Here is a 22,761-nt window from a genome sequence, read left to right on the forward strand (position 1 = left end):
TTTAGGTGAGAAGCCTTCCTTCGCATAAGCTGCCAGAGAACCTCCATTCACATCTCACTGACCTAAATGGGACTACTTGTTACTCCTGAACCACTCCTGTAGGCCATGCTAAAATACCAGGTATTCATCCCTGGAGCTGAGATGTAGCCAGCATATCCCATCTCTGTAACTTATTGTGACTACACAATGAGGAAGAGTGGGAGGTATCTTCATAAAAGATTCACACTGTCCAATGAGGGACAATTTTTAAAATTTTTATTAGTGATTTAATAATGATTAACAAGATTGTAAGATAACAGGTATAGTTCCACACAGTTCCCAACATCAGAGTTCTGTATCCCATCCTCTCTATTGGAAGATTACCTATTCTTTATCTTCTCTGGGAGTATGGACCAAAATTCCCTATGGAGTAGAAGGTGGAAGGTCTGACTTCTGTAGTTGTTTCTCTGCTGAACGTGGATATTGGCAGATCAATCGACACCCAAGTCTGTTTCTATTTTTTTCTAGTAGGGTAAGGCTCTGGAGAGGTATGGTTCTGGGACACATTGGTGAGGTTGTCCAGGGAGGCCAGAATGGCATCGTGGTAGCATCTGCAATTTGGTGGCTGAAAGACAGTTACTAAGCCGATCCACTATGTATGTGACCTGCCTGCCTTTTCACTGCCCTGTCATCTTTCTGCTATGGAGTGACAGCTTTAAGGTTCCAGAAGACATGAATATGTTTCTTTGTTTCCAGAACCTCCTACTCCAGTACCTCAGCCCTTCCCCCCACCTCCTGTACATCTGTATGCACGAGTGTGCGCACACACAGAACTTGTTAATCTCTATTCCTTGTTTCTTACTTTCTTTGCTTTTAGAAACAATAAAGGAGTCTCGCCTGCCTGCCTTCCCTCCCTTCCTTCCTTCCTTCCTTCCTTCCTTCCTTCCTTCCTTCCTTCCTTCCTTTTCTGGATCCTTAAGAAAGAACTTACTGACCTCATTTGGTGATGGCTCTCATCCAAGGGGGTCTCTCTCAGCATTTTGAGCAAGATAGCCTCATGTAACTTTGGGAGTGAGTATGTGGTGGGAAACTGAGTGGAATAACATCCAAGGAGCAGACTTTAAAGTGGAGTGGAGGGACCCTGATAAATACACATAGTATATCTAAAATACTGAATAGTCAGTATTTCCCATGAGTGTTTTCAAGTGAGAAGTTATTGGCAGTCTGCTGTTGACAGGACTTTAGAGTATAAACATTGCCCTATTATTTAGGAAAATCCCAAATCAGAAATGCACTTGGAGGGCTTCTTGGGGGATAAGAGCAGGGGAGGCATTGCTGTTTGGTAGAAATATCAGAATTACTACTGCCTACTGCTCAGGTAGCAAGCAATGCCTGCAAGATCCTGCATGTCCCAGGCTCCTCCAGACTAGCAATTCCTGTCTTCCCTTTCCTGTAGATGGATGTCTGATTTGGGACGCAAGCACATGAGGACGTGTACTCTATCTTTCCTTACACATATTTATTATTATGAGAGGGAGAACATGATAGGAGAGAGGGAGATGGGAGTACTGTTCATCCCTAGCATAAGCAGTTCTGCGGATTGAACCTGTGACCTCTGGGATCTCAAGTCTTCAAGCTGGTGCTTTAATAGACTGAGCTATCTCTCTGGTCCAAATCCCATTTTTATTTCCACTTCATCTTGTTATAGTCTTACTCTGACTCAGCTACCAACTTGGAAAGGTACACGTGATGGGCCAAAGAATAGGAAAAAGTGAGCACAGAGTGGTTTTGTGTTAATTGAGACCTGCAGTACCAATCCTCTTTTCAGTTCTCTCTTTCTCATTGTGAAGTATCAAGAGGTTATTTTAGTTCTGGCATCAACTTCTTTAGTGAGAGAAAAGAGGAGAGTGGAGACCTGGAAGTCTAGCCCAGAACCAATCATCTCTTCCTACTTGTTTCAAGAGACATTATTTCCAAGATGGCATCCAGGTTTCTCTCATCTGTTGGCATTATTTGATGTCTTTCAAGACACCCCTTAACTTTCCTGGAGTGTCAGTCATAACTGCAAGGAATAGTTCATTTGTGTTTCAGACTTTTGTTACAATGACTGTGCCATCCCAAGCATGAGCCATATGTCTTTCTGCTTTCTGTCCCAGTGTGTCTCCCTAGACATGGGAGCTGCCATGGCCCACTCGAAAGTATAGCATAATATTTTGTGCAGTCTTCAGTTAGTAGGAGATGGGATTCCTAATCCTTATCTTTCAGACAGAGAAATCCTGGATGCAACTCTTGAGTTTCCAGTAGGAATGGTGTCCTAGCTAACAGCAACAGCAACTTAATAGTGTACCCTGATGTCACTGCTTTTCCTTCCCCTGCATATCTTTTCATGCTCACCCCCACCCAGTCCTTTTTGGCACCTACTACTGCACTGTTTGTCTCAGACTAGATATATGGGAAGCCCAAACTATGACACTTTCTAACAATGCAAATACTGCATAGCAGTCTATAGTATCACTGCCTTTATCACAGTGACCTTTGAGGACCTTATTAGCTTCTGGGACATCTGCTAGCTATCACTTGGCTCACTGACAAGGTATTATGGGAACTGTGTATAAGCTATCTTTGCACAATTAGTGAGTAACCTTCACCCTCTGCAGCCAGGATCTGAGGCCTTTATGTCCCATAACCATCCTCATTGCTACACAACTTTCCTTGTGCTGTTATAATTATATTGTTTTGATTTAAAGAAGCCACTGAGAAGCTGTGTTCATGGCAAGATGAGGGGTGGTATTTATGCATTTCAAAGAAAGGGACTCTGCAGGTGTCTTACCTCTCCCACTCTCTGTCTTCCCCTCCTCTCTTGATTTCTCTCTGTCCTATCCAGCAACAACAACATCAGTAGCAACAATAACAACAAGAGCAATAAAATGGGAATAAAATGGCCTCCAGGAGTAGTGGATTCATAGTGCAGGCACCGAGCCCCAGCAAATAACCCCGGAGGCAAAAAAAGGGGGGACTCTGTTTAGCAGAACAATCACTGAACACTGGACACTAGACACTGGACACTGTAATGGCACCGGTGGGAGATTTAGAGGCGAGCCTTAATAGTTTTCTGTTTTGGAGTCTGCCTGAGCTGAGATAAAGGTGGAAGCATGTATTAACATGTAATAGATATTGAAACCCTCATTATCTGTTAGAGAAAAGCACATGCTATCCATGTCTTGCTGAAAATGGGACTGTGCTGAAGTCAATATGTGATGAAAGTGATAGTTAATCTGGCTTCTGGTGTTCAGAGGCTTAAATGGATGTCTTTGGCACCTGGGCTCTCTGTCTTTTGGTTAAAATCACCATGGCATGGCATCTGCATTTTTGTATTTGAATCGTCCACTCTTTCTGATTTCAAATCCACTGAGAGAAAGCATGAATCTGTCTCCTAGGACTTCTTCTTTGATTGGCTTAGCTCAATTATGGGCACATTTCTGAACCTGTCATTTTAGTGTAATATGTGGGACTTTTACTGTGTGGCTGAATCAGTGAGCTAGTGGGGTTCTACACCCAGACAAGGTAGTATGGCCAGGAGGGGACTGGGCATCACTCCCTACATGAAAACTTGAGGCTGATTCAGATGAAGGAAAAATGGATGCTTGGAGGGAGGAGTGTGGGTACTCAATTCAGTGTAATTTATCTTAATGGTTTATGGTGGTTCTGGGATTGAACCTTACGCATGAAAATCTTTTGCATAGTCATTATGCTTCCCCACCCCCAGCTCTTCAGTATAGCTTTTTAAAAGTTATTTTCCTGGTGCAGAATCATTGAATCCCTCCACTACATAATTACTGAGGACAAATAAGAAAAAGAAATGTTGATATCAGCTATCTTACAATCTAATGGAGGAAGTAACAAATACACATAGCTGGAAAGGAATGCATCACCTGAAGCTACAGTTCCCAAACTGCTCAGGTGAAAGGCTGTTCATATAGAACACATGTTTTACTAATACTGTAATATGTTATGTATACACATACATTCCATTTAAGTCTTGTATCTAATTTTGTACTAGTTATTCTGTTTAAAGTAGGGAGTCCAAGATCCATAATCTTCAGGTCCCACAAAACATGGGTCCACCTCCATTATGTTTCAAGAAACACATTTAAGAAGGTAAAATAAACCACTAAGCTTTCTAAAAGTATTCTATCTGTTAATATAATAAAATATCTCAATTTTTGCTAAAGTTATTATAATCAGTAACAATATTTCCTCTGATTGTTAGCTTATTGAAGAAAATACAACTGAAGGATGGGGGCAGATTATGCAGATTATTAATGATTATGCAAAGAGACTCTCATGCCTGCGTCTCTGAAGTCTGAGGTTCAGTCCCCTGCACCACCATAAATCAGAGCTGAGAAGTTCTCTAGTTAAAAAATGACTGAATATACCTCATTATTTTTTAAAGATATTAGTTATATACTTTTGGGATACAGCTTGTTGAAGTTCCTTTTTAAATTTAAGGTTCATCTTAATTTTAAAGTACAGGGGCAATTCTACCAGATAAAAAGGATATATAGATCCATATAGGAGAAAACTATCATAGGCTACATCTTCTAACTTAAGAAGTTACTTCTAAAAGTTTACCTGCCAATTATATAAAGACTTTTGTTAACGCCTTCTTAATTCCCCTGTTTGCAGTGGACTAATCAAGATTACTTTTCAGAGGTGTTTCATTTATATATTTCCAGTAAATGGATTCAAAACTTACTGAGTTTCTGTTTTTAACATTTTCAGAGGGACCAGGGAGTGGTGCATCTGGTTAAGTGCACACATTACAGTGTACAAGGATCTAGATTAAGTACCCTGTTCCCCATCTGCAAGGGGAAAGCTTCACAAGTGGTGAAGCAGGGCTGCAGGTGTCTCTCTGTATCTTTCCCTCTCTTTATCTCTTCCACCCATCTTAATTTCTTTGTCTCTCTCCAATAACAAATACAATTTTAAAAGATTAAAAAAATAAACTTTTACAAAATATAATGATCTATTTATGCTTTTATATTTTAAGGTGGAAATATGATTAGATTGTGTTTAACATTACGGGGGCAACATGATTTCTTGATATTTACTTAAAAAGATACTATCTCCATAGGGCAAAAACACACAAAAGTAGAAAGCATAGTAATTTTTTTCTCCTGATTATCACCTTGAAGGACATGTGTATGTTTTCTGAAAACATCTCCTAAGCTTCATATTTCACTAATGGCTACTAGAACATCTTAGCATATTCATAGCAGTTAGACGCATAATTCATCTTTATTATATTCCATATAAAAATACCTGCCCAAAGTGTACAGCAGTATGATATAAACTGATTTCATCATCATACACCTATTTCATTTCAAAATAGAATGCAGATCTTACTGTTTCTGAAGGTATCTGTAAACCTGCTTAGCTGAGTCCCTGTAAAGTACCCTGTGGTCAATACTTTGAAAACAGCTCATTGAAAGAAGGACTCCATGTCAATCTGCTCTTCTCTTTAGGGCTATCACATACTATAGGTGACAACACCTTTCTGTTATACTAACTGTGGAATTTGCTGGTATCAGAACATATAAGTACTGGTGTTGTTAATTCTTAACTTAAATATTATGTACCTTTTAGATAGATGTATGATACAGATATGAAAGTTTAAATATTTTTCTCCCCAATCTTTAATCAGTGGTATCTTCCACCCCTACTGGAGCACACAACTCTGAAGGTGTTCAGTCCCTACCAGCCCAGATGATTTTACCCTAGATTGAAAATAGACTCTTTTTTGGTGTCACTAGGCCTTGGTACATGCACATGATTTCACTGTTCCAGGATCACTTTTTCATCAGATGGAGAGAAAGAGAGGGACAGATGGGGAGACACCACAGCACCTGTGCTTTCTCCACTACCACTGTAGCCTTCCCCGTTGGTACCAGGACTTGAACCTGGCTCACTCTTCATATAGCAGGCTCATTATCAGTGAGTTATTTCTCTGGCCTTGAAATAAAAACATTCTTAGGGGCTGGATGGTGATGTACCTGGTTAAGTGCACACATTACTGTGCACAAGGACCAGTGTTTGAGCCCCTGGTCCCCTCCCCCCCTTGCAGAGAGGACACCTGATAAGCTGTAAAGTGGGTCTGCAGATCTCTCTCTTTCTCTCTCCCTCTCTGTCTCCCCCCTTTCTCAATTTCTCTCTGTCCTGTTAAATAAAATAGGAAGAAGTAAAAATGACCTCCAGGAGCAGTGGATTCATAGTGTCAGCACTGAGCCCTAGCAATAATGTTGGTAGCAATAAAAACAAAACATTTTTTACAATCCCAACTCATGGTCATAGGGTAGATTAGCAATTCCTCTCTTGGGTATATACCCTGAGGACTCAATCACACCCATCTAAAAAGATCTATATGTACCTAAGTTTATAGCAGCACAATTTGTAATAGCCAAAGCCTGGATGCAACCTAGGTGCCCAACAACAGATGAGTGGCTGAGAAAATTGTGGTATATATGCACAATGGAATACTACTCAGTTATTAAAAATGATGAATTCACCTTCTTCACCTCATCTTGGATGGAACTTGAAGGAATCATGGTTAAGTGAGATAAGCCAGAAAGATAAGGATGAATATGAGATGATCTTCATTCAAAGACAGAAGTTGAGAAATAAGAACAGAAGGGGAAACACAAAGCAGATCTTGGACTGAGTTTGTTGTATTGCACCTAAGTAAAGGATTTGGGGGGAGGTGCTTCACCTGGTGCAAGGTGGTGGAGGACGACTTAGATGGGGATGTTAGAGTGATTTGCAAAAAACTGAGAAATTTTGCACACATACCAGCAGTTACTATTGAATGTAAACCATTAATCCCTCCAATAAAATTTAAAAAGAAAATCCAAACTCAAGGAACTTGAGTTTAATCACTTGCACTTTTCAATATTCAGAAGCAACAACTAAAATAAACTGGTTTGACTTTTCTATTGATAACAACCCAAATCTGGGAACAGATCTGGTACTAGAATCCCAAGTAATGAAATGCCACGATGGTGAATTCCTATGACTGTTAAGCCAGCTATTTTTTCCCCATGTGATCACACATGATTTCTTGTTAGATCTGATTTGCTTTGATGTAATTTCGACTTGGGGTTGGGGGTGCTTGCATGCTAGAGCAAGGTCACATTTTTTTTTCTTTGCCATCAAGGTTATCACTGGGGTTGGGTATCTGCACATGACTCTATTACTCCTTGTGGCCTTTTGTCTTTGTTTTATGATAGAAGCAGAAGTGGGGTGGTGTGATGAGAGAGACACCTGCAATACTGCTCCACTGCTGATGCTTCCCCTCTGAGGCTGGGCACCAGGGGCTTACACCTGGGTCTTCATACACAGTATTGTGTGCACTCTATTGGGTGTGCTACAACTTGTACCTTAGATCACTATACTTTTTTTTTTTTATATTAAAAGACTTACTACCTTCTTTTGTCTCTGAGAAGGATGCCAAAAGAGGACAAGAATCAGGTTAGCCCATCTTCTTCCTTACCTCATTAGGCATGGGCGATGACTTCTATCTCCAGGCCTCCATTTCCCCTTGCCTCTGAGGTGTACTGACAGAATCAACATTCTGTCCTGCCTTGGTTCTTGACCTTGGAACTGGACTACAACTTAGGACATGAATCCAACCTTTCATCTAGTTATAAGCCACATGGAACTTTAAAATTTTTAAAGTGCATTAATTAAAGTAAAATATAATCAGGAATTCAGATTTTCATCTGCTTTAGATGTACTTCAAGTGAATAAGACTCACTTATGGCCAGTAGCTGTCATATTAGCATCAGTCTAGGACATTTCCATCACTGAAAAAGCTTTTGGATGATTCAGAACGTTCTTTTGGATGGCACTGTGATATCTGGGTTCTTCATTTCTGCCTTTTAAAATGTGGAAAGTTACCTTGGACTGCTTGTCAGGAGCTTATAAAGAGTATCTCCATTTAATTTTCCTTCTTTTTTCTTTCTTTTCTTTCTTTTTTTTTTTTTTTGCCTCCAGGATTATTGCTGGGGCTTGGTGCCTGCACTACAAATCCATTGCTCTTGGGGGCCATCTTTCCCCTTTCCTTTTGTTTTTTTTCCCACCCTTTTGTTGCCCTTGTTGTTTATCGTCGTCGTTGTTTGTTGCTCTCATTGTTGTCGGATAGGACAAAGAGAAATTGAGAGAGGAGGGGGAGATAGAGGGGAGAGAGAGATAGACACCTGCAGACCTGCTTCACCGCCTGTGAAGCGACTCTCCTGCAGGTGGGGAGCCGGGGCCTTGAACCGGGATCCTTAAGCCAGTCCTTGCGCTTTGCACCACCTGCGCTTAACCCACTGCACCACTGCCTGGCTCCCCCTTTTTTTTTGTTGTTGTTGTTGGATAGGACAGAGAGAAATTGAAAAAGATGGGGAAGACAGGGGGGGAAAGAAATATCAATACCTGCAGACCTGTTTCACCACTTGTGAGGTGGGGAAGCCAGGGGCTCGAACCAGAATCCTTGCACCAGTCCTTGTGCTTCATACTATGTGCGCTTAACCCGGTGAGCTACTGCCTGGCTCCCTCCGTTTGATTTTCTAAAGTTCTATGGTGGGTTGGAGGTTGGGCCAGATGGCTGAAGAAGAAGAAGCTGCATGGAGCATAATAAATGACATTTAAACTAGCAACCTCTATCTGAAAGACAATTACAGTTTTAGAACCAGGGATCTACAGTATGCTCATTAAACTGTGAGTGCACCTGTTGCATCTATCCCCCTTCATCACAGCTTCTCTTCTCTATCCACCCTGATCATCCTTGAAAGCCTTCTTTGTTTTGAGATCCATTGCACAGCTAGCAACACAAGTTTTTGAGCTGAATTGGCTCCCTGTCTGAATGTGCATGCAGGATAATTGGAGCAGGTGGGGTGTTGGCTGACTTGATGCCACCTGCTGCCTGAGAAATGTGGTTCATTTCACTCCTCATCATCAGGTGCAGTGAGTGCAGCAGTTTAGTACTTGCTTCTGGGTGCTGTGTAATAATCAGGGAGACCCAGCATGTGCCGGCTTTTGAACAGAGATCAACTATAGGTCTGTAGTGTTCTGCAAGAAAGGAAGTCTCTTTCCAGATGGAGCCCCAAACTGGTCACAGCATCATCTTTTTCACTTCTCTCCTTGCTGTTTCACTTCCCAAAGCACCTGTTCCATTGGGTCTACTCTGTCTTATCTGATTTGAAGGGTGTCTGGGATTGCTTGGAGTTAACACAGAATGCATTCCCTGGGAGCAATCTAAGCTTCTGAAACCAGCTCATTTGGGGAGAGGGTGGGATTCATTTATATATGGTGACTCAGATCCCCATTTATTCATGCCTGCCTTCTTTGAAAACTGTGTAATGGATCCTGTTACTCAGAGTGCTGCTTCAGCAGCACTGATATCCACTGGGAAATTGTAACAAATACTGTCTCTTAGAGCCCACTCCAGACCTGCTTAATTAGAATCTGCTTTTAATAAGTGTCCTTGAGAAGAAGCATGAACATTAAAGTTTTAGTAGAACTCCCATTTTGCATAGTGTGTAAGAGAGAAAGAGAGAATGTAGGAGTGAAGAGAGAGGAAAAATAAAACCTCTAAATTATATGGAATTGTACCCCTCTTATCCCATAATCTTGTCTATCATTATTAAGTCACTGATAAAATTAACATTAAAAAATTCTAAGAGAGATAAGAGGGGCCCTCTTGCAGCTTAAGCGTCATTTGTGAGAGACCTCCATATGGTTGTCTGAGCTCTGAATTGGTAATAGGTTGTTCAACCTGGAAAAGACCTTCAAGATGCAAAGAGGAAGAGAACTATAAACGGATCCCAGTTCTCTGGGGGGAGGGGAACTATGTTGAACCCTTGCTGTAACTTAGATCATCAAAAGCAAGACAGAATTGGGGAAATGAGTACAGTATATACTGAGCCTCTTAGATTGTTTATACAAACCCATTTCTTTACTTACTTTAAGAGGACCAGGTGAAGAATTTAGCTGTTTTGCAAAGAAAAAAAATTTTCTGTCAGGCTGCTGAGACTTGATCTTCTCAAACCTTTTGCTAGAGGAAGGGTCTCAGGGTGAAAACTGATCCTCAGTGTAGAAAGTCTTCAGAGACCCAGGCATCAGGGGTAGCACCTGCTTCATTGGGGAGGGTGACTTGGATTCACTTTGTCTCTTTGTCCCCTCCTCTGAAAGGGAGACTAAAACCCACTTTTCCATTGACATTTCCTTCAAGGAGAGTGGAGTACCTGGATGCAGGGAAAGCCTGGAATTGGGTATGAGTATAGGAGTACAGGCCAGGGAGAGCTTGAGCCAGTCCTGCTTGCCCCTACCCCCAGTGGTGCCATTAGCCAGAGAGAGAAGTTTCTAGGGGTGCTATATCTCCCTGCCTCTTGCTCTTCTCTGAAGCCGCCCTTCTTGGAGCTTGGAGCCAGTGGGCCAGGGGAGAGCCCCTGTCTCTCCTGGGACTTCTTCCTCTTATGGAGGGTGTGGAGAGTTGGCCACTTCTTCAGTCTGAGCAAGAGTAATGCAGAGATCTGCTCTTCTTTCTGCTGGCAAAACACTATAGCAGTCCATGCATAAAAAGAAGTTCCTCCATGGGCTCCCTTCAAGACTCTGGGGAGGCTCCTGGAAGGGGGCCATTTGGAGAAGTGCTTGGGGTGTGGAGTCACCATGCTCACAGAGACTGTGGAAAGCCATCCACTGTCCACTAGCTGTGAACTTATGCAAACTTGACCTCTGACCCCAGGGTGAAGACCCAGGGTGCACAGAGTGGAGGCAGCTGTGTAAACTTTAGGACAAAGTATATATAGCTTTGGTGAACAGCCCGAGCCAGTCTGAAGAGCCATAGTCAGCCCCTGCGACAGTGGCCCTGCCTCTCCTTCCCTCACTGAGGTTTCTGGAGAGTTTTTCTCTCAGTGTGACTCTAAGGCTTTTCAAGGTTCAGTTTCCCTGTCTGCACATGGGGAATTGTGACCTCAGCCCCCTGGGTGTTTCAGAATGGTAACTCTCTCCATCCCAGTTTTGGAAAAGAAATGCAGCGCTCCAGCTCTTAGGAGGGATGAGTTAACTTGTCTTTTATAACTTGCTTGCTATCCCAGGAGCCCATGTGCCCTGGGCTCCAGAGCTCCAGGACAAGGTGGGACCTGCACACCTAGGCTGGGAAGTCAGATCTGGACTGGAGTCCTGACTTGGCCACTTAAACCCAGCAGCAATAGCAGCAAGATGGTGGGAACTGCTTGGAGTGAGATGGGGAGGAAGGCTGTCTGACATTTCGTCCAGGGGCATGCAGAGTATTGTGGTGATGAAGCTGCAGGCCTGCTCATCCCTTGCCTGTCCGGCAGTCTGTGAGGAAGTTAATGCCCTCTGCAGAGAGGAGACAGCTCCACCTCTCCTCCTGGCCTGAGACCAGGGTTTGAGAAGGGTGCACACAGGAGAAAGGGAGCTAGTTTTAGGGTGAAGACTGGGAATTGGAGCACCCAAAGAAATACATGCTTGATGTCATAAACCCTTGGGCCTGACAAGCCCCAGGCAAAAGCAAGAGGGAAGAAAGGGGGGGGGGGGGACACAAGTGCTAGAGAGAAAGCAAGTGCTAGTCAGGAGAGGGAGAGCAGAGAGCTTTGTAATGGAAACTTGGCACCCAGCCTTCACTTTCCTTCCTGCCTTAGTGCATGTGGCTTGAGTCTCAGTTTGAGAAGTTCTTCTTCCAGCAGACACCCCACATTATCTCCACGGGTCCACTATTGCCCCTCCCCCACCCATAGTCATCAGCTCCAGTCTGGTGACATGTGACATATGAGCCTGCTGCTTCTCTCTTACCCCCACCCCCACCTCCTCCCCTGACTAATTAGGCCAACATGCAACTTCCAGGGCAGGGCATATGAGGAGCCAAGAATGCAGTGGATTAGGGCCAAGTGTTTTTGTTGACATTGCTCAAGTGTAACTTTGTGGAGCAGCCTCTGCCATAGCAGAGAAGTCCAAGGAAGCCAGGAGATAAATGAGGGGAGGACAATGAAAACACCAAGTGTGGCCACCTCTCTGTGCTCCCTACACCTTCCCCACTGCACCTTCCCCTCTGCCCCTCCTAAACTACACTGGGTGGAATGCTGTCCACTGAGTGGGATTTTAGAATTCTTTTCTTCATTTCAAAAAAGATGTATTTATTTATTTATGAGAGAGTGCAGAAGAAAGAACCAGAGCATTACTCTGCCATATGTGATGCCATGGAGTGAACTTGGGGAATCTCATGCTTGCAAGTCAGCCACTCTACCCACTGCTCTATCTCCTAAGCTTTCATTTTTTTTTTTTTCATTGATGATGTGTTCATGGGATGATACACATGCCTTACCATTCTTTCTAATCATCTCTGGAAAAAACAATATTTTGGCAATGTGTCCAGTGAGAAGCTATTCCTCTCTAGTTTATGATATGGTGTAGGGGATGCACCACTGATTAGCTTTACATTTGCTGAGTGATGTGGTCAGATGTGTTTCATCCTCTCCAAGGATCAGCCAGGGCAGTGGCTTCTTGAGTCAGATCTGTATTCATATTCCCACTTTGCCATTTTTTACAGTGTAATCTTGGCCAAATCTGGGTGCTTGGCTGGGTGCTTCGGGTTTTCTTATTTGTAAATGGAGTTAACAGTTCAAAACTAAGGTGACTGTGTAGATGAAACACAGAACAGCATGGAAAGTTCTTTCCACATACTGGGCATTCAGTGTATGGAAGCCATGCTAACTATTAATTGGTAGTTTATTTGACAATAGATTGATTCTGCTTGTGGACAAATCACTTCTACTCAGATTTATTTGCTCCAAAGGTAAGCTAACCTCAGAACAAATGGTCTCTTCTGAGCACATCAGGAATTTTGTGAAGGCAAGTAAAATGGAGTATCAAATTGTTATGCTGGGTTCCCTATGGGAAGTAAGTGAATGCAGTATGTTGCTTTCATCCTTCTTATTTTATCAGATTCTGCTTTCTGCATCCATATATCAGTGGTCAGTGGTCAACCATATTTTTATTGAGATAAAAGTTTGTAGGTTTTGGAATCAATAGGTACTGCCTTAATAGTCTCTAATTCCAGAAGATATTGAATCATTGTGTAAAAAATATCCTCTAATTTTCTGCTTCAATAGCTTGCTTTATTTTTATATCTCTTAATTAGTATCAGCTTTTCTCTCAGAGTTATAGAACCATGGAAACTTGGCCCAAGAAATAACTTTGCAAGTCATTGGTTGGGACACTGTTGATTCTTTGAAAATCATGGAAGTCTTCTTGAACATTCAGATTGAACATTCAGTAACAAGAAGCACTCTTCTTTATCCCAACTCACTAGAATAGCAGAATTACCCTAACATAGACCCTAACATGATTATCTTTTTGGAGCCCATGAAGGTTAGCAGATGCCACTGGTGCCCTGCCCACACATTACTTTATTCTTATTTCTTCAGGGCACACTGGCACTGTCTAGGTTTTAGCACCTGCATGTCATCATCTATGGCATTTTTCTAGGCAGTAGAGTCTAACTTGGATACCCTTATGGACTGGAAGTTTTAGAAAATTAATGTCTCCAGGGAACAGTCTCCAACCAGTGGCAGATCAGGAGTAGGTGGTTAAGTGCCTAAGCACTCTCAACTCTTGGGCACTGAGATGGATTTCTTTTCTTATTTATTTATTTTTAATGTTTTATTAGTCTTTTTTTATTTAAGAAAGGATTAATTAACAAAACCATAGGGTAGGAGGGGTACAACTCCACACAATTCCCACCACCCAATCTCCATAACCCACCCCCTCCCATGATAGCTTTCCAATTCTCTATCCCTCTGGGAGCATGGACCCAGGGTCATTGTGGGTTGCAGAAGGTAGAAGGTCTAGCTTCTGTAATTGCTTCCCCGCTGAACATGGGCGTTTACTGGTCGTCCATACTCCCAGTCTGCCTCTCTCTTTCCCTAGTAGGGTGTGTCTCTGGGGAAGCTGAGCTCCAGGACACATTGGTGGGGTCTTCAGTTCAGGGAAGCCTGGCCAGCATCCTGATGGCATCTGGAACCTGGTAACTGAAAAGAGAGTTAACATACGAAGCCAAACAAATTGTTGAGCAATCATGGACCCAAAGCTTGGAATAGTGGAGAGGAAGTGTTAGGGAGGTACTCACTGCAAACTCTAGTGTACTTCTGCTTTCAGGTATATATTTTGCAGTAGTTTATGGATACGTATGAACATATGCTCTCTCTCACAGAAACTGGTGTATATCTAGGTTTTGGGACTTTGTTAGAAAGTGAACCACCTGAGATGAAATTAGAGTATACTATGAAAGGAAAGGTCTCACCCGAGTAATGAAGCTGAAGGGTTGTCATTCCACACGTGAAGTCTCTGGACACAGTCTGAGGTGAAGCATGTTGAGGTGGCAATTGTTGCGTTGGTTAGGTTGTGATCGGCGGATGCAATATTATTTGATATGGATTGGGAGAGGCATACGGGAAAGTGGGCCCTATCCAAGGGTTCCAGGACTGGGGGAAGTAGGGGCTCTATAGTGGAGATGTGGGGTTCCTGCTGTCTTAGGGTTCAAAAAGACAATCGATAGTTAATGTTATCATCACATTATTTGGAAATTGGTTAACTTTGAAAAGTCCTTTTGTTATGGTTTGCTGTACAGTACCCAGTATCTTGTATATAGCTGTGCTATTGGATGCTTCTGATCTACTTGGTCTAGGCTTTTGAGAGAGTCCGCATATCAAATACACAGCCTATATATTAAAAAGATTCAGTTTGTGTTTTGAAAAACTTTGAGACATACAATTGATTTTCCCCCTCTCATATTAATTAACTAGTGATTTATATGTCTACATTTTGCTAGGAGTGTACATAAACACCCCCAAAAGACTGTGACCCATCCCTCCCACCCACTCACACCCCCCACTGGCCCAGGAAGCTGCATGTCTACCCCTCACCACAGGGTTTTTACTTTGGTGCCCTACTTACAATTTGGTCAGGTCCTGCTTTTAGTTTCCCTTTCAGATCTTCTTAGTCAACTTCTGTTGATGAGTGGGATCATCCCATATTCATCTTTATCTTTCTGACTTAGCTCACTTAACCTAATTCCTTCTAGCTCTGTCCAAGATGGGTCAGAGAAGGTGGGTTCATTGTTCTTGAGAGCTGCATAGTATTCCATTGTGTATATATACCACAGCTTTCTCAGCCACTCATCTGTTGTTGGGCACCTGGGTTGCTTCCAGGTTTTAGCTATTATGAATTGTGCTGCTATGAACATAGGAGCACACACCTCTTTTTGGTTGGGTGTTATGGAGTCCTTAGGGTATAAGCCCAGGAGAGGAATTACTGGAAGGTCCATGTCTAGCCTTCTGAGAGTTTTCCAGACTGCTCTCCACAGAGGCTGTACCAATTTACATTCCCACCAGCAATGTAAAAGGGTTCCTCTTTCCCCACAACCTCTCCAGCATTTGTTGCTGCTGTCCTTTTTTGATGTATGCCATTCTTACAGGAGTGAGGTGGTATCTTAGTGTTGTCTTAATTTGCATTTCTCTGACAATCAGTGACCTAGAGCAGTTTTTCATATGTTTGTTAGCCTTTTGGATCTCCTCTGTAGTGAATGTTCTGTTCATATCCTCTGCCCATTTTTGGATGGGGTCATTTGCTTTTTTGGTGCTAAGTTTGCTGAGCTCTTTATATATTTTGGTGATTAGTTTCTTGTCTGATGTATGGCATGTGAAGATCTTCTCCCATTCTCTGACAGGTCACTTTGTTTGTGTGATAGTTTCTTTGGATGTGCAGAAGCTTTTAAATTTGATGTAGTCCCATTGGTTTGTTTCTGCTTTAGTCTTCTTTACAATTGGGTTTGATTTCATCAAAGATGTCCTTGACGTGTAGGTGGGAAACTGTTTTACCAATGTTTTCCTCTAAGTATTTGATTGTTTCTGGTCTGACATCTAGGTCTTTGATCCATTTGGAGTTGATTTTTGTTTCTGGTGAGATAAAGTGGTTCAATTTCATTCTTCTGCATGTTACAACCCAGTTTTCCCAGCACCATTGATTGAAGAGAGCCTCCTTTTTCCATTTAATCCTTTGGGCCCCCTTATCAAAGATTAGATGTCCATAGGTGTTTTATTTATTTATTTAATTTATTTATTTATGATAGAGACATAGAGAGCTGAGAAAGGGAGGAAGGGAGTCAGTAACAGAGAGAGGGTAGAGAGGGTGGGAGGGTAGAGGGAATTAAGGGGAGAGAGAAAGAGAGAGAGAGAGAGAGAGAGAGGGAAAGAGAGAAAGAAACTGAGACCTGCAGCACTACTTCACCAATCAAGGAAGCTCCCCCCTCCCAAGATGGGAACCAGGGGCTTAAACCTAGGTCTTTGTGCACAGAAATGTGTGCAATCCGCCAGGTGTGCCACCACCTGGACCCAAGATGCATTTCTATACTGGCTACTTGTGCTTTCCAGAGATTGAGTTCTAATTTATTTCTTTTGTGAACTAAATGAAAATGCATAATTATCTTTATTATCTCATTTCCTTAGTCCCCCTCTCTCCTCCAAGTGCCTTCTGGGATCACCAGGAAGGTCTAGCAGCCAGTGGAAAGCCTGTAGTAGTTGGAATTAAGTTGGGGGAAAACAGCTATGGTTGACACTTGAACCATGTACTGATTAGGGGTGCTGACCTCCCACACAGCTCATAATCGTCCTGTAATTTATACTTAACCCTCCACATCAGAGTTTTTTGAATCCATGAATGGGGAACTTAAGAATAAAGATCCTTATATAACTGAGCCTTAGTCCATACCTGTGCTGTTACTCCAGGGTCAACTGTACATTGGTAATTCCTGAGCAAATAATAATGCATGAAGGCACTAACTACACAGGATTGATAGAGACTAACCCAGGACTGAAGAGATAATTCATCAGATAGGGTGAGAGCCTTGCCGTATATACACAGGGCCCGAGTTCAAGTCCTAACACTATGTAGGAATTTTAGGGCACTAGGGGGAAGTTCTGGGACTGTGTTACTCCCTTGTTTAACTCTGCAGGAAAAGGAGACCTGGAAATGGTGGAATCATGTATGTGCAAGTCCATGGTTCCACACACACAAAAAAAAAAAAAGAAGAAAGAAAGAAAGAACACAAAGAAAAGAAGAAAGAAAGATAGGCTAATCTTCCAGCTCTGAGTGATGTGTGATTATTATCTTCTTCTTTCCAGAACTTGACCTCATGGACCTCCTAGGAGAAGATCGACAGTGGACAGTTGGGAGGAAGTTATTACAGGTGAATGACACTCTGACTTCCGAAGACGGTGTCATCTGGAACACCAAGAACTGCACTGAGCCAGGTAATAATGAGGCCTGCACTCTGGGCAGTGGCAGCCCTTTTCTCTAGTTGTACCTGAGAAGTGCTCTTTGTCAGGTCTTTTTCTTAGACTTTAATCTAGAAACATGACACAAACATTTCACAGCATGTGTCTAAATACCTCAAAGGTAAGAACCCAGGGGCCTGTGAAGACATGCTTCTATCTCTGTTTTCTTTTCCTGGGTGTGAGTGGCGGGTGGGGGTGGTGGTGGTGGTGAGGACTGGGGCAAGGTAAGTCAAAGTCATTAATGCTGCTAATCAGTACTGGCCAAGAATGTGGGTGTTGAGAAACTGGGAAAACTAAGAGTCTAGGTGAGGATGTTCTGTGATTATCTTCACTTTGATTCCTGAAATCCTTTCTGGTTGCAATTTTTTTTTTTTTTTTTACAAAGAGGGGACCCTTATATATGTCACATTAAAAACACAGGATTTAAACCAAAACCTGACCTATGATACTCATTTTCACAGAAAAAGTGAATATTCATTTATCAGTTGGTATATTTGATATATTTCTTGCCTTTTCTGAGAAAGATATAGGGCATTTTATGTCTAATAATAAACTTTAAGAGTCAACAGGCCAAAGAGTGTCAATGGGATTAGGAATTAGTGAAACTCACATCAAGATCACCAATTTTCAGCAATTGGTAGGTTTTCTTTGCATGGATAATGCCCCTGCTAGTTTAGACTGGGAGTCAGCAAACTTACTCCAAAAAAAGTTCAGACTGTAATATGTTAGGCTTTACAGGTCATATATCACACATATGTTGTATTTAAAGAAGTGTTTTACAATACTTGGAACATTTGAAAACCATTTTTAGTTCATAGGCTATATATATAGTAAGACAGGCAATGGGATAAATTAGACCTATAGCCATACTTAGCTAACTGACTTGATTTCTCTCTGTTTTTCGTCCTTGCCCGGTGGGAAATTTTTCTTCCCCTAAATCCTTTTTTTATTTTCATTTTTTTGTTCCAGGCATTCCACTGTGTGCTGATCTCACATCCAAAGGCCTGCTTCATTTTTGGTGGCATCTTCTAAGGACATACATAATTTTCATTGTACCCTAAAAACCCTTTGAGTTCAGAAAGTGTTTTTGTGAAATTGTGTCTGCTCTCGTTTTCTGTGGGGGTGAGTGGGTAGAAAATACCCACTATAATGAAAATTTTGACAATCAGTTCTCAAGCAGAGGTGGGAATAATTAATTATAGTAATTAACCCCCAACCCCCATAGCCCACATAATCTATATTTCTCCAGCTGGAGAATTTAAGGGTTACTATGTCCATTTGTTTGCAAATGCTGACAGGGAGCATTCTAGAAGTTAATGAAGCATCTGAGTAGCTCTGTGAACTAGAGATGAAAATGGATATGAGGCTTTCAAGTGCTTTATTAAGGGGTGAGACTCATGGATACTCAGAGATTGTAAGGCATGCCAGGGATGGTGTGGGCCACTTCCAGTATCCTATTTGCTAATATGGTCTTGTCAGCATTATTTTTTAAATATCTTTCTACCACTGATAGGCTGGGCATGATTAGAATGGATTAAGACAGGAAATACAGTATCAAAGAGGCCCATAATCACCTTTGGTATGGGAAAGAAAGGAGTTGGACAGGAGACAAGAGACCAGCTCTGTGATATGGGCATTGGACTCATTCTGGGCCATTGGTTGTGTTTTGGGGGCAGTGGTGCCATCTCTTTGTGAGTGGCATTGCTCACTGAATCAGGAAATGCTTTTGTGAGAACGACAGGTATAGAAGAATTAAGAGCCACTGCAGGAGAGGAAGTGACTCAGAACCTAGGTCATAAAGAAAATGGCCACTTTTTTCAAAAGAGCCCAAGTCCAGCACATGTCAACCTGGTAGGGAGAACATGAGGAAAGGGCATCAGGAAGAGCGTTCTTTATTTCCTCATCTGTGAGCCTAGGGACTGGCTTTGCTTTCTTCAACTCTTGGCTCTGAATCAAATTCTTTGGGGAAGAAGATCTTACTGGAAACAGAAAAGGGTCCTGTTCATTCCTAGCACATCAAAGTCCTGATTATAGCTTCTTTCAAAAAACCTCTTTTTGACACCTCAGATTGAAATAGTCATTCTGTTTCCTGAAATGTGTTTGATGAAAAATGTATCTAACTGTATTGTCCAATATGGACATTCCATGCAATTTAAAATCTAATTAGTTCAAATGAAATAAAATTGCAAGTTCAGATTTCCAGTGGTACTAGTCACTTGTCAAATACCCAGGAGTTACATGCGGCTTGCTGGCCAGGACAGATCACAAAGTATTTCTGTCCTCACAGAGATAGGGTACATATAGAAATCTCTGAATCCTGCTCTAATCCTGGCATTGGGATCACAATTACCTGGGTCAGAAACTGTTTTGAGACTCAAAGGCTAAGGACTTTGACTATAATAGTCAGGTTCTCCAAGCCTCTGCTTCTCTGTGGGACAGAGATAATCATTCTGACCTTTTAGAACTGCTGTGAGAATGGCTAATGTAGCAATCGGATACGAACTATTAATGCCCTGTGCATGGGGCTCTATATTAGGCATTTAGGTATGAGTTTCCCAGTCTGTTGGGAACACTCAGCCCTCAGTTACAGGTAGATCACAGACCTGCATGCTTCAGCCCCTTTTCATGAGAGGGATGGGCTCAGATAAGCCACTTCCTCAAGTGTCCCAGGTCCTACCAGTCAGCCATTTGGACAGTGGTTCTTAGGCAGCGTCGTTTAATACAAACAGGCTTTGAAGATCTCATTTCAGTAGTGAGCACAGTGCTATAGAAGTGAGCACAATGCCTCAGAGGAATCCTGTTTCTACAAGAACATGATCAAACCATTGGCACACACTCACATGACCCCCAGTTGAGTTGATGCTATTTCCATAAAGCTGTCAGAAGTCTACTTCTCCATATTGATGGGACAGATATTTTATGAAGGAAAAAAAAAAGGCGAGAGCCAGAGCAGTCATAAAGTCTTAATTTAGCATTAAAACTCAAAGGCATTCCTTTTCTCCATCTTCTAATGTAGGTAAGAGAGAACTAAGCTAGATGAAATCTAAATTCATTCCCAAAGGGTTGCCCAGTTTCTCATAGAGGGTCAAAGAGATTTTGAAAGCAGAGGATGTTATCTGTGGCATCTATCTACTCATAAACTTTCAATGCAGGCAGGAGTGAGATGCAGTTCCAGGTCTGAGTCCTTGGTGTTTGTGATGGTGTCAGCAGAGTAATCCTGGAGTTATAGAGATGGAAGGCGCATCAGGCTTCCCTCTGAGCTTGTGGTTATTTATGGTTTTTTATATTTTATTTATTTATTCCCTTTTGTTGCCCTTGTTTTATTGTTGTAGTTATTATTGTTGTTATTGATATCATCGTTGTTGGATAGGACAGAGAGAAATGGAGAGAGGAGGGGAAGACAGAGGGGGAGAGAAAGATAGACACCTGCAGACCTGCTTCACTGATCCTTGCGCTTTGCACCACATGCACTTAACCCACTGCACTACCGCCCAACTCCCACTGTGGCTTACATAGAAGCCTGAGTGTTTGAGGTACCACTCTGTGCTGCGGTTATGTGGCTCATGGTGTCAAGTCACAGGCAGGAATTAATTTGGCTCTTTTCATAAAATATATACTGATACTTATGATGTCATAGGGCTTCTCAAACTATGTTCTTGGCACTTTTGATTTTGGTGCCATTAGGTAGGCAGATTCATACATGGGAGATGGAGTAACTTCTATTGTTATAGTCTATGTTGTGCCCTTGGGTTGCTTCACAGATGTCCTTTTCCTCTCCTACAAAATAGACTATAAAATAGGTTGTGTGACTGACTGGTTTATCCCCTTTTCCTTTCCATCAGGCATATCTAGTAGTTGCAAGTAATGCCAAGAATAGAGATTCACAGAAACTTCCACCCCCAAGATTTCCCTGCTACTTCCCTTAATAGCTTCTTTGTGTTTGCAAAACTCCATGTCATACCTTAAATCTCCTTTCCCTCTCTCTCCCCCTCTCCACCTCCCTCCTATCTCCCCTCCTTTTCTTCTCCTCCACCTTTCCCTTCTGAGTTCCATATCCCTCCACACCCTGCAACCCCCAGCTTCCTCTGAAAACCAAGACCCAGAGACCAGGAGACCCAGATGCCAGGTGGCCACTGTAAAGTGCAGCTGTCTGTGGCCTGTGTGGTGACATTGAGATGGCACATTCCTCATAAGACAGCTGCCACTTTAAATACATATTATTTTGTCCATTTTTGGATTTTAAAGAGATGACATTCTTCCCCATACCCTTCAAAGAACATAGTTTTGGTGGACATTTGTAATTTCCAGCTTCAGAATTGCTTGAAAAAGACTGACCTCTGGGCACCAATTTTTCTATTATTCCAGCCCTCTATGAATTTATAAGTTTGTTTTCTTAGCCTGACACTGCCGATTTCATCTGGAGCCTGGAAACATTGTTTTTTGGCAAATAACAGTTGAAACTGTTTACTCAGATGACCTATTAAGAGAAATTTAACTTTGAATAAATTTGATCCATGGAAAATTAAGTTAGCTAAATGTAATATTGAGGGTGGTGGACAACTGTAGCAGAAATGCATTCTTTGTGATATTTATTTGTACAGTTAGCAAAATTTTATTTATACACTTTGCAGTCAGTCTCTAGAAAAATCCACCATACTTTGGTGTTTAGTTCTTTGATATTTTAAGGAAACGAGCCTTTCCTAAGTGCCTCTTTCAAATAAACTTTTGGAAAAGGCAGCTATTTAAAATGATAGCTTTGGCAGAGGCCTCCTCTGAGATCTCTAGACTTTCTTTTGATAAAGGGTTTAGCTCCCTCTGCCTGGCTCTGTGGGGTTTGAAGTCCTTGCAGATAGGAATGAAGCCTGTTTTTAGGAACCAAGTTGAAGTTGGTAGGACCTGGCCCTGAGTGGTGTGCCAGGAATGTTGACTCGATCAGGTGTTTACTGAAATGTCAACAACCACAGTCTAAAAGTGGAATATGAATTGGACCAAAGGAGAGAAGTCAAGGCTCCTTATGAAAGTAGCAGTAATGGATAAGTCTGAGAGCTGTGTGTGGCACAGATTGGCAAGCAAAGCAGATTAGCTCAGGGTATAGGTTGTGAACAAAGTGTTGTAGTCTTAGTGCTTTTGAGTTTCCAGTGTAACTGTAAGGCATGAAGCCAACCCCCCCTGCTCCATTGCTGATACTGTGGCCTATTTACATAATCATTGTTTTGCCTGAAATATCCCCACCCGTCCCATTGATGTATCCTCTTTCTACCTGGAGACCTGGCCTGCCAGCAGGGTAACATTAATCCCACCAGTTAAAACCATTGCAACAGTTGCTAAGGAAGCTTCCCAGCGTGCTTTTTTCCTTTCTCCACCCCTTTTCCTAGCCATTTCTGTTTCTGAC

The 22,761-nt window shown here is 42.1% G+C and overlaps 1 protein-coding gene across 1 annotated transcript in view; it reads left to right on the forward strand.

Moving 5' to 3' along the window:
- SLC24A3 (solute carrier family 24 member 3) overlaps nucleotides 1-22,761 on the forward strand; it is a 630,513-nt gene that overhangs the window by 65,644 nt on the left and 542,108 nt on the right. Inside the window, exon 2 of the mRNA XM_007525384.3 lies at nucleotides 17,217-17,345. Coding sequence (XP_007525446.3) covers nucleotides 17,217-17,345 — 129 coding nt within the window. The remainder of the gene's footprint in view (nucleotides 1-17,216; nucleotides 17,346-22,761) is intronic.

This window comes from Erinaceus europaeus, chromosome 1 (genome assembly GCF_950295315.1).
Source record: "Erinaceus europaeus chromosome 1, mEriEur2.1, whole genome shotgun sequence".
Taxonomy (NCBI): domain Eukaryota; kingdom Metazoa; phylum Chordata; class Mammalia; order Eulipotyphla; family Erinaceidae; genus Erinaceus; species Erinaceus europaeus.